The sequence below is a fragment of the Nothoprocta perdicaria genome, unplaced genomic scaffold, assembly GCF_003342845.1.
Source record: "Nothoprocta perdicaria isolate Ctin4 unplaced genomic scaffold, notPer1 scaffold_416, whole genome shotgun sequence".
Taxonomy (NCBI): domain Eukaryota; kingdom Metazoa; phylum Chordata; class Aves; order Tinamiformes; family Tinamidae; genus Nothoprocta; species Nothoprocta perdicaria.
In genome coordinates, this window is record NW_020455662.1 from 68,468 (window position 1) to 81,306 (window position 12,839).

The 12,839-nt window shown below is 44.8% G+C and overlaps 1 protein-coding gene across 9 annotated transcripts in view; it reads right to left on the reverse strand.

The window, feature by feature from the left end:
- PPFIBP1 (PPFIA binding protein 1) overlaps positions 1-12,839 on the reverse strand; it is a 62,441-nt gene that overhangs the window by 20,896 nt on the left and 28,706 nt on the right. For 5 of the 9 annotated variants that reach the window (XM_026045914.1, XM_026045908.1, XM_026045906.1 and 2 more), the window contains exons 4-9: positions 9,109-9,195; positions 7,902-8,015; positions 7,193-7,324; positions 2,202-2,294; positions 1,618-1,710; positions 509-623 (exon numbers count right to left, since the gene is read on the reverse strand). In XM_026045914.1, the coding sequence (XP_025901699.1) occupies positions 509-623; positions 1,618-1,710; positions 2,202-2,294; positions 7,193-7,324; positions 7,902-8,015; positions 9,109-9,195 (634 nt within the window). The remainder of the gene's footprint in view (positions 1-508; positions 624-1,617; positions 1,711-2,201; positions 2,295-7,192; positions 7,325-7,901; positions 8,016-9,108; positions 9,196-12,839) is intronic. The other 4 variants (XM_026045912.1, XM_026045911.1, XM_026045913.1 and 1 more) reach the window with 1 other exon arrangement.

Sequence of the window (12,839 nt, forward strand, 5' to 3'; positions counted from 1 at the left end):
GATTAAGCCTCCTCTCATGAACAAAGAAGACCCAATCCTCAATTTCACACATTTTGTGCTGGGCAATGCTGAAGACTTGCTAGTACCAATCTCACTTTGGTTGCAATATGTTTTTCCCCCTTCCTTAGCAGGGARGAGTGTATAAGCTAAGCAAAGCCCAGCTCAGAGACTCACACAGAAAGTTCTTCCCTCCGTATAATCTTTTGGGGGGAACTGGTTTAAATCAGTATAAACTGCATCTTTTGAGGTGTGCAAAATATACAAAGGGCTAACTAGGGATTACAAGCTTCAAGCTGACCCAGAGCCTGCTCTAAGGTTGGATTCGGCAGCTGGATTGTGAATACTCACAATATAATTTTATGGCTGACATGAAGACAAAAAGTATGTGGGAAGTGTGGTTTTAAATTTTCTGTATAATAATTCACAGAAACATCAGATTCAGATTAGCTGATAGCGAACTACATGATGCCCCTGCACAGGCCTAAGAAAGAGCCTCCCTTCTCCTTACCTCTGTCCAGTATCTCAATCCCTTCTCCTTTCATTCTGCAGACCAACTTTTCTTGCAACCTTTTTACCTCGGCTTCCTTCTGCTCCAGCTTCTCTTTCAAGGCTGCCAGTTCATCCTGCAACAGACACAGAACTGATTACACACAGTCTCCACGTGCACTGGAGAGGTGTCGCAGTGGTGCCAGATTTTCACCTGAGCATGTTTATGGGCTTGATGGTCTTGGGTGACAATCTAGGCTTGCTGCTCGCACACTGGGGAAGGAAACTCAGTGCTGAGATTTGTGGGAGGACCACAGAAGGCATTTGGGGGAGATGGGGAGTATCAGATAAATGCTGTCAAATTTTGACTTAGCTCTAACCATCTGCACTAGCAAAATACTGGCATCAATTCATGCATTTAGCTTTTTTAGAAACTGCAGTGCTTCCTGAAATCAGTTCATCTTTGCACTAAGGCAACTGTAAATATATAAAAAATAAAAGTGCAATCTTGAAATCCTCAAGAAACCAAAGCTGCTCTGCAATAGGCATTATAGCACCACCCTCCAAACTGGTAATAGCTTTGCTGAGGTTTCTGGCAGGGTATGACCTGGACTTCTCCACAACGAGACCCTCTCTCAGCCCCTTGAAAAGCTCTCAGCACAGCCATGGACAACTGCAGCTGCACAAGGTTGTCCATGTCGGGTATATTCTGAGTTAAAAGCATGTTTAGAGAGAGAGGAGCCTGTAAAGGAATCGTTGTTTCCTAGTTAGTTTTCATGAAAAAAAAAAAAAATCTGTATGATGGTTAGAAAAAATTAGTTTTTTTTTTTTAAAAAAGGATGTAAGCTGGAGAAGAGGCAGTGGAAGGGGAAAAATCTTTAACCTAAAGTCTAATTCAGTTATGAGTAACGAATGCCAAGTTCACAACACTAAACTCCTCTTCCATCCAATACGAAAGCCATGTAGAAGGAGTAAGATGAAGAGATTGCTATGCCTAGTGAGAAAGGGAGCACCACACACCACCACCGCACAGCACTTAATGCAGGACACAGAATGGCAGCGAGATGCACGACCGACCGGAAAACGGTGGGACAGGAAAGATTCAAAACAGGCCAAATTAAACTACTACACCTTTAGCATCTGGCATTTTTGCTCCATCCGCTGCTTTTCATACTGCATCTGACCCACTTTGATTTTCATGCTAGAAAGTTTGGCCATTAGAGACTGGTAACAGAGACAGAGGAGTGAGAGGAAACTAAAGATAGAAAAGAGACAGGCTAAAAGGCAAAGAGAAGTTAAACACTTGCAGAAACAGAATGCTACAATTCCTTAGGTGAATGTTACTCCTCCAGAATAGAGTGGCTGATTTTCAGCACATTTAGGAGAAAATAAATGCTCAGCTTTGGCCTCCCCCATGGCAYACACCTTATGTACTGCAACCACTGTTCACTGAAACAGGGATCTAAACAGTCATATATTTATAGTGACACAGCCACCACCAAGGATGTTGGTTCCTCATGAAAAAAACGGGGTCTAGATCTAAAAACCACAACATGAAATTTGGAAATACCCCCTTTCTGGGTTTTGCTGTTGCTGTTGTTGTTAAGTGAGTGCCTGAGGTTGCTCAGGGCTTTGCAGGGTATAGCTGGGACAGGGGAAAAGAGAACAAAATCTGCAATCCCACAGCTCTGCTTCTTCCCCTTAGCCTCACTTACTTTGGTAGTTTTGAGTTTTTTCTCATACTGGAGCCTTTCGTTGTCCATTTCTCCCACCCTTAATCGCAGCTCATTTATCTCCTGGATCAAATCCTGGGTGAAGGGAAGAACAAGACCAGAAAGACAGAACTTAATAAACAAGGTGGAATGAGAGCTGGCCAGGCAAGCCTCAGCAGGAGAGTAAAACCAGAGCAGGGAGAGGGGCTCTGCGCAGACCAACACTGCAATTCTGCACAAAGTCAGGCACCAGCACATGCACTCGAGCATCAGAGGCCCCAGTGACTGCTCCTGAAGCCAGGCTTTGGGAATTCCCTCTGCTTTGGAAGCGACTCGAAGAGCTCTTGGCTCAGCCTGGAAATATAGGCTGGCATTTGAAGGGTACGTGTGRGTCCTTGGAAACACCTGCCTTCCTGCCCCATTTCATGTTTTCCTGTTCCTTGGGAAACTCTGGATTAATGTTGCATGTGATTGATGCATGTGAGGACACTGCAGTATTATTTGTATTTCTTGAGCAATAGCTCAAAAATGCTCAGACACTGGGGGAAAAACAAGCTCCTTCATGCTCTTTAAAGCATGAACTTCATAGTATAGAATAGTGCAAATCATACCAAGGAGAGAGAAGTGAGTATGAGTGTTGGGTGGACAAGGATGTACATGAAGGTTGCATCAAGTCTACCGCCTTTTATTATCGCATAACAGAACTGGCTGTAATCTAAGGACAGATTATTGTTGATACGAGCAATTAAAGGAGCTCCATGATTGGCTTTAGCCTCAGGAGACAGAGCCGTCTTTGCCTTGCTTCACCTGAACAAAGCCCCCCTCCTGTTAGTAGGAACTGGCCCCCCATATCCAGAAGTTTTGTGGCTTCACAGCGACGTCGCTGCTAGAGGAGGGTCCCCTCAGCTAAAGGCTGGACTGAACTCCCCTAACTGGAGAGGCAATGACAACAGGGACTTGGAAAATCAAGCGGCCTGCAGCCCCAGCAAGTCTCTGTCCTGCTGCCCCCATCCCTTACTGCTTTACAGCTGAGACGAGCAGCCTACAAACCTCCACCTCTCTCCTGTGGGGCAACCCCTGAGCACGTCTCTGCGACAGCACATCCCTTCAGCACACCCACGTAAGCAAATAAAATGGGTATCCTATGACTTCTGTGCATACAGACAACGCAGACAGGAATTTCTATCTTTTCATAACGCAGGCAAAGGAATTTCTATGATGGTAGTAGCCAGGCGTTTACGAAAGTTGTGGATCATTTTAAAAAGCGCATTTCCATAATGAGTCACAAACAGCTCTCCAGAGGCTGCAGACTAGCATCCTGACCCAAATGAAGGAAGCAAGAAATTGCAGTCGCTGTTTTTAAATCAATTACAGTAATAAATGCGTGTCGGAGTGGCTGAAAAAAAGGTTACCTATGTCTATTTCATCCAAGCTCAGTTACCAGAAATAGAAAGATTGAATGAAAAGGTAAATTTTAAGGCTATTAATAATTACTACTGCTAATGTGCAATGTTTTTGATTTGGATACACTTGCAATTCCTCACTGATCCTTCAACGTTTGATCTTGACCAAGCTCCTCACTCTAAACATACAGACCACATTATAGTAATTAAACTGTTTCTTTCCAACAAGAGTTGTCCAAGATCTCTAACAAATCTGTGTTCCTTGGGACAATGGGTAGTTTTGATGTGGTCATTGACTTGTTTGGGGCTTTTCTCTCCTGCTGCCATCCTCTTTGCTTTGGCATGATCCACTGTCAAAATCGACCGCAGAGCAATAACTGCTGAAGCTGCTGAGCAGAAAATTAATTCTGTTTATTGTTTTAAGAATCCCCTTGATAACTGTCTCATTTATTATTGACAGTGGGTCATCAAAATATACAGTACAGCTTGTTCAAGCACTAAACAGAACTAAAGAAGAGCCCTTGGAGCATGTCTCACCCTCAAAATACTTTCAATTACTCTTCTGCTAGTGCAATACTACCTAGTGTCTCCAGTTATGTATAACACAATTACTGTAAATGACATTCTYAGTTTCTCAAGGCAGAGGAATACATTCATCAGCTTTCATACAGAGATCCTCATTAGTAAAAAAGAGATGGCATAAATGAAGTCTCTGGAGGAGCAAGTCATGCCTGAGGTACTTATGTCCCTATGATACTTAGGGCCTCAGGAGGTTCACAAGGATTTCTGATCAGACCAAAGAGCCACTKGCTGCACTAGCTGACTTTGGTGGGCCCCCATGGAGGGGGTTTAGTACTGAGCTTAGTACTTCCTCTTCAGACACCGTGAATGGGTTAAAACATCTACCCTGGCCTTAACGCCCTGTGCTAAGAACCTGCAGAACAAGAAAGCACCATTAAACTGAACTCTTCTGAGCCTGACTCAGGTCTCTCCTCAAAGGCACTCAACAGCTCCTCTTTCCACTGGCCCAAAGCCTTTTGCTGCTTATATATTAACACATTTATAACACTCATCACACAATGATAACTTTAGGCAGGGGAGGAGGGGATCCTTCCTGGCACTGGAAGCACAAATTACATTCATGGTTTTGCTCCACTCAGAAATTCATCTGTGTGAAGGAGCCTGGTGGTGTTTAAATTACAAAGAATTCCCCCTGAGYGAGCCAGTGTAACCTCTGGCTGCTGTTTCAAAGACCATGTCTGGTTATGGACTCCTCCCTAAACAAACTCCCCAGCACAGTATTTTCTTACATAAACTCAGCCCGACTCCGACCACCCGCGGTCCTTGCGCGTTGTCTGCTGGGAAAGCAGCAAGACTGGAAGGATCTGAAGAACGGATCAGCTGGGAATCCCAATTAATTATGCTCTGAAAAGGCTGTGTATTTGCAAGCATCCAGACRGGAAAGTCTTGAAGCACTAAAGAAAAAGAGCTTACCAAGCTTACCACTGAGGCCTATGTTCACAGAAAGAGTGGTGCACAGGAGGAACTTACTTAGGCAGCTGAGCAAAACTGGGTGGTAAGCAGGACTAAACCTCAACCATAATTCTGTAGGCAGCCCCTGAACAAGTGCTACCTGCAGAGTGCTGGTCACAGGTTTCATACACAGGATCACACGGGGGAGAGCCTTGCAGCTGATTCCACTGGACAAAATGGAAATTGAGACTTCTGCAGCTCAAAAGCATTGAAACACAGAAGTAGCAACATAACCACTTGTATGGCACTAAACTGCACTATTTTGGTTTTTAAAGAGAGGAAGGAACAGATTTTAGTAATAGTCCATTAGTTCTGGCATATGACAATTATCTAATAGTTTAATTACTGGAAGCAGCAGTTCACTGCAGTCATTTGGACCAAATCTTGCATCCCCTCAATGTCATTTATTGCTGGCTTCAATTCATATATCCATCATCCAGACTGCTTACGATGGGTGTCAGTATAGAGTTGAAGAGATTTATCTGCTGTACATGAGAATGTGTGAAAAGCTAAGTTTTATGTGGGCAATTAGACCTCATGGGAGTTCAGAAAGCAGCCAATTCTTAACAGACTTCCTCAGAAACCAAAAAGGAAAAAAAAAAAAAAAAACAGGAATTCCTTCCATAGTTCCCTCTGCCAATTTCTTCAGCACTGCTATGCACAGCACTTGCCTGGACTGCAAAGTCAGATGCTTTTAGAGTAATTCTGTTATTTTTTATACCAAAACTTGCAGAAATTAGAGGAAAAGAACTCTATGTAAATGCTGCCTATGGCTTCATGGTAGCCAGATATTCAACATTTTTAAAAAGGTGCTACCATCGCTGTGTCATCATTTTGCAAATCAGAACATGATTCATACACAGAATCACGGCATCACAGCACAGACTGGCTGAAGTTGGAAGGGACCTCCGGAGATCATCCAGTCCAACCCCCCTTCTCCAGCAGGGACACCCAGAGCACGGGGCACARGGCGGCATCCAGGCGGGTTTGGAAGATCTCCAGAGAAGGAGACTCCACAGCCTCCCAGGGCTCTGGCACCCTCACAGGAAAGAAGCTCTTCCTCACATGCAGATGGAACTTCAAGTCACCAGTTTTCAACCAGTGGATCTCCTTGGGTCTGTGGATCGCTTGAAACAGACACCAATATAAGAAGCAAACCTAACTTTTTCCATTTCCATTTGCAATACAAGTGCAGGTATGACACTTTGATGGAAAATATATAGAAAAAAAAAAGTAAAGAAATTTAAAAATGGTTAAAAGTGAAGTGATTAAAAGGAGTAATGCAAGAGTTGCCCACTGTGATGACATTATGGTTTCTTCCCTTACAGAAATGAACAACATCTGGAGCATGCACGGTCTGAACCTCAGACATTTCAGCTCATCACTGAGGTTGGAATTGGAAAATGTGCTTTGCTCCCCAGGCAGACGCCAAGGTATGTGTGACATGGGGGAACATCACTCCTGCAATGAAGCCCTGAACACTGCCTGGCTGAAGCGGGYCTGAAGAGAAGCCCCTCAGCCCTGGGCTCTTCTAGGACTGGGGTTTGGAGTGAGACTTCAAAAAGCCACCACGCAGAGTCACCTCTTTCTCCCTCTTACTGAATCCAAAAGCCACRTGCTGTACGTCACGTGCAGCAGGCTTTAAGTTTACCTCAAATAGACAACCTCACTCATTAGTAGCCAGATCTCATGTTGGCACAGGGAAGTGCAACACATTCGTGATTTAAGTCCTCCTGAAATTTAATGACGAGAATTAAAATTTCTTTTTGAAATCTTTTTCTTTGTAAAACTAACATTTACCAACCAATCCTGTGCCGTGTGCTCTAGGTATCCCTGCTGGAGCAGGGGGTTTGGATTAGATGATCTCTAGGAGGGTCCCTTCCAACCTCAACCATTCTGTGATTCTGTGAAAAAGGGAGCTGTTTTTACTTTAAAAAATAAATGTCTGAAAGATGAATTCCTCCTTTTGTCTGAAAAAGTTAAATTCCAAGAAATTTTTAGATAATATGAAGCCCTGCAAAGCTCTCGCAACAGATTCTTTTTTTTAATTTTACTCACCTCTGTGTCCCTGAATCTATCCTCATAGTCCAATCTGTCCTTCTCTACAGAAGTAAGCTTTAACTTCAGATTGGAAATCTCTGCCATAAGATCCAGCTTCTGAGTTTCAAGAGACGTTCTGCTCAAAAGCTCCTGATTTAAGATATAGAGCAAAAGAACAAGGATTATCCATCCAAGGGAAAACGAATTCTACACTTTGCACTAAGATACATACACAGAAACAGACACTACATTTCTACAGTGAGAGGCCTCTTTGATGAAGCAAACCATCAAACTTGTCTTTCCAGGGMATAGAGCCTGGGGACACGGTACTAAGCCCATCTGACAGACTCAGGGCATCCAGAATGCATCTGAAATTGTGGGGGCACTATTGCTGGTGGGCTGCCAAGACTAGAAAATAACCTGTCTGTCATCACAGTTGCTCTGGGCAGCCAGGAGCTCTGAGGAGAACCCACCTATTTTGCCAGAGGTTTTAATCCAAACCTCACCAAAGTTCAGTGGGGAAAGACTCTAAGGGAGAGCAGGGCTAGATTCCTGTAGTGCAAAGCAATGTCRACGACCTTAAAACAAATGCAGTGGCAAGAGAATTATCACTTAGCTAAGTGACTTCAAGGGATAAAACATCTTGAACCAAAGCAAATTGCTCTCACTGAGACAAAATGCAATCCAGTAAGACAGAACAGAAGACAGAAGTGCTCCTTGGCACTACCTGCTGCAGCATCTCCTCCGTGGCATTCAGCTTCTCCCTGTGCTCCTCCAGACAGAACTCCAAATCCCGAATCTTCTCTCCTTGGGCCTCTACCTGGTCTGTAAGCACACTCACCTGCAGAGAGGGAGATGAAGGGAGGCATGTTAAGCACCTTGCACCTGTACAGACTGTGTCACCTCAGTGACCATATATATTAGCACTGGTTTGACCCCAGACAAAACAAAACCATAAGGATGGTGCACAGCAGACTGCTATAGTGGACAGAGTGCACGTCAAAGCCAAGTGAAGAGGAAGGACCTTTCCCTCAAGCTTATTGGAATTTCAGCTGAACTTCTGGCAGATGCATTGCAATTTTGCATCTCTCCTGCAGAGTTTTCACAAGGAAGCTGCTGTTGTATTTTACAGCTAACTTGTAAGCAACAGAGCTGCTACTGACTCCTCACCAGAACCCTGCTATGTCAGTATTTTCTAACACATGAAAATTAAAGATGCTGTAACAGTGCATTGACTAAAGACTACTAGTTTCTACCTTAAAACAGAACAGTGAAACCTCACCCAGTACCAGTTATTCTTTCTGAGTGATTACTTACAGTGCATAGCACTGTAGAGCTTCTCCCTTCCCAACAGATAAAACCAAAGGAAGTTAATGCAAACCAACCGAGGCCAGGCAAGAACGACCAGGAAAACACCTCTGGGACTGCAGATTGATTCCCATCAGCCCTTCCTGAATAACATTTTGTTTGTTTTAAACAGGCTCTTTGGAGGGAGCGAGCACCACTCTGGGAGCRAGGGTAAACGAGCTGGCCCCACAGCTTTCATAGTCCTTGTCCCCTCCAGAGCCTGGTGGCAGTGGCAAGGGGGGACTCTGGTGGGTGTCAGGACAGGGCATATGTCACCTCATGTGGACAGCACATGAACAGYCAAGGAAGAAGATGTTCTTAAGGATATATAGGAAAGAAAGACGATGACATTGCRGGCCAGCTCAGTCAGCAAGGCTCAGAAAGATCAGGCACAGAGGAAGGCTACTCAACTCCAATCTGAAATCCACCCCAATCTGCAATGTGGGTTAACCCCCAGGTTTCTGCAACACTTCCAATCACTTTGTGCGACAGCACAGCTGCAAATAAATCCTCAGAGGTTTCATCACACAACACAAAAAGTCTTATTAATGCAAGCATGGAAGAAAATAATTTAAGTGAGGACTCACTTGCAGAACAAGAGATTCCTTATCATTTTCCAAACGTGCCAGCCTTTCTTGATACACGTCTCCATTAGCAGATATGTGTCCATTAGTCTGAAAGAGAGATCAAGTATCACATCTGTCAGTTACCATATGATAAGCAGCATCCTTCAGTATAGCTTTAGTCGAAAAACTAGTCAAACGTGGTAAGGCAAATCATTCCAATAATCATTTAATCACTGCAATAATCATTTCAAATACAGCATTATGAGCCAGACACACCCCAGTGACAGAGTCAATCTAAATCAAAAGGGCTGTGCTGACTAACGCCACCCAAGGATCTGAGACTCAAAGCTTTCTGAGCTGTAAAGATCATCAGCTTCAAGTAACAGCTACAGGTAAACAGCTATGGCACAAATACTTACCTTAACGCTAATACAGATTAGAATAATAATATTATTGCATGAATAATAACTCTATATTATCATTATATTATTATATCTAATATCATATCTAATTATTATCATACCTCATCTATATTATTACAATCACACAAGATGTATAACAACACATATATTGTTTTTATAATTAATAATGTTTTGTTATATATTTATTGTGATTCATATACCCTAACATTTTCAAGTGGAACATTATTATATGGAGAATTAAAGCCTCCTGACAACCGGCTTGCTTTCCTTAGTCTCTGAGCTGTTGAAAATCTGCAGAACCACAGGCGGAAAAGCACCGAGCTACACAAAAATGTCTTAGAAGTGCCGCTAATATTCTCAATTTAACTACTTTTAATGACAGTATCATGTACGTGCTTAGAATGGCAGTCTGAAGCAGTCTGCTTCAGTAAACTAAGAGACAAAAAGTAGCTAAATTTTTCTTAAAGACAGAACATAATTGGTAAAAACACTCTGAAAACCTATCACTACATGTAGAAAGAATCTAAGCGTGCACAGATCTGACCTTCAAGTCATGATGCTGCCACTGAGCAGAATTTTTACATGTCAGTCCACATCATGAACACCCTTCCAGACTGTATGAACACACTTACAGAGCGGCTTCATAACATTTTTCAGTCCCCCAAAGGGTTACAAACAACCTGTCAAGGAAGGAGATAGGAGCACAGTTCAGGACAAGAATTGTTCAGGGGCTTAAAGATGAGAAGAACCTTCTGGTGACCCAGTTCTGCAGATTCTCTTACTGCGCATTCAGCATTTTATCAACAAAATATTTGCTCTCTGCTGGACGACGCTGCTACGGCACGCTTGCAAAGAGACAAATATCCTGAGACACTCAGCAACTGGAACATAAAAAACAACCTACAATCTATATAATGTGCATTATGCTTCTCGCAAGTAAAACATATTTCTATAAGCACAGAGCAGGAGACGTCCTTTTGCACGAGCCCATCTCCCTGCCTATGCGTGCAGGTCTGCCTTCTAAACACATCTCTTTCTAAAGCCCCTCTGGGCTAGAGAGAGACAGAAAYACACGTTAAAACTACCCCTGTGTCCAGAGGAATCACAGCAACTTCTCGAGAAGCTGGGCTAAAATCCAGTGCACTGAGCGTGGAGCCTCCTCCTGCCTTGAGGAGGCCTTGATTTCCCCCTTGCCTATTCACAGAATCACAGAGTATTCAAGGTTGGAAGGGACCTCTCGAGATCACCTAGTCCAACCTTCCCGCTCCGGCAGGCACACCCAGAGCACGGGGCACAGGGCGGCATCCAGGCGGGTTTGGAAGACCTCCAGAGAAGGAGACTCCACAGCCTCCCTGGGCAGCCCGTTCCAGGGCTCTGGCACCCTCACAGGGAAGAAGTTCCTATTGCAGGGCAGGAAACTGTCCCCGGGCTCTGAGGTCCACGAGCCTCCTCGAGGGCAGCGGAGGCCACCCTCGCCCGCCAGCCTCCCCTTTCTGCATCRCATCTCCCCGGCAAGCAGCCCCTCTCCCCTCGTTACAGAGGCTGCTTCGGAGGAGCCAGAACCCCGGTACCCTCCTTAACGCTCCGTGTCGGAGATGGGCTCCGTGTCGGAGAAGTGTCTCTGCCGGGATTTCGGGGAGGCGGGAGCCAACGGGAGGGGGTACCAAGTGTCCGGCCTCACCTTAGCGCTCTCCTCCAGAACCTTCTCAAGAACCAGGGCTGCATCCTGGTGCAGAAGCAGAAACACCTCCCGAGCATCCAGACGAGTAACTTTTACACCATCCTACCTCACCTCATCAGGAGCTGCAGCAGGGCTACGAGAGCAGGCACCCTTGTCAACGTATCAGCCTCTCACCATACCACAAATATATCCTGAATTGTGAACTTTGGCAGGTGTCCTGTACTCAAACTAACCAGCAGCAAGAAACCAGGCCCTCTGACCATTTAGCATCCCAGCRCCAAAGCAGAAGTGCTCTAAGCTTCTGAGTTTCCACTGTTTTCCCCCAAGCCCTTCCAGAATTTCACTTTATGCCATAGGATTTCCATTCGAGGTCAACGAGATCTTCATCTTTGCAACAGGTGAAACAAGCCCTGGGCTTTCTGAGACCAGCTCCCTAGCTGCTAAGCCACCAGTCCATCCTTTATAAACCATGCCATTGCCCTGCACGGGGCGTGCACACAGCAGGTTTTTGCATACTCCCTGCCACTCTGCAGCTCCTGCCTCATTTACAAGCCCATTTAGCTTAAGCAYTTCCTTGCTCCCCGTTATTACAGCGTCTGCAGTCTGCAATAGGCAGCACTCCTCTCCTGCGGGCGCTCACACCGAAGTCCCTATGGAAGCACCGACTTGATTCCCAGGCTCCGAACTACACATCCTCTCCCTCTCTCTAGCCGGTGTAGCCAGGCACGAAGCCGAAGTCCGCACGAACAGAAAACCAGGGCTGTCAGTAATTCTAGTTGTCAGTATTTCACCCTGCAATGCAAACGTCTTCCCAAGGCTGTGGAAATTAATGAGGTGTTAAAGTGGTGTGCTAGTCACTGGGCAAACCTCTCGCTGAGACACCTGCGTTGTCAAACCTGTTTCACATTCCGCAAAAAAAGGGAAAAAAAATCTTATTTTGCTCAGCAACTCATACTGCGTTTTAAAATAGAAGTGTTTAGGGAGCAAATTGTTCAGCCTGGATCTGCATATTACCATCAGAAATAGAGAGGAGAGGATAAGAATCATAAGCAGAACTGGAGTAAAGATTATTCTCCCACAAAATTAAATAATATCCTAATTTATTTAGCTTTACCAGCAGTGGCCAGCAACATTTTATAAAATCTGCATAAAAACAGACCTCCTGTAATTTACAAACAAAATCTGGTGTACAACTCAAACGGGAGTTTTGCCTTCTGACCGAAATGCCCTCTCTTTTGCACAGTAACTGGGACTGACCCTGCAGTGTCAGAGCACATTTTAGGTATAAAAAGGCAGAAAGTCACTGGCTTTGGTCACAGCTGCCACAGCAGATATCTCAAAGAGCTACAACAAATAGGTCAGGGTGGGTAACCGCCACGCAGCACCTTGCAGCAGGTCTCMTCTGCTCTGCCTCTCCCCCAAAGGACAAAAAGTTGATGCCAGSGACATTTTTCACATTTTTCCTCCCAGGAAAAAGAGAAGGGCATGGCTGCATTGGGCAATGGGGCACTGGGAGCAGGAAGCAGTGGAGGAAAGGGCTGCAGGGGGTTTTGAAAGACAGGGAGAGGCTGAGAGGGTTTCTCGTTTCTTGGAGGCTCAGAGGACTGAGCAATAGTTGCCAGGCTCTGTGAGCATTAAAAGCCTTAAAA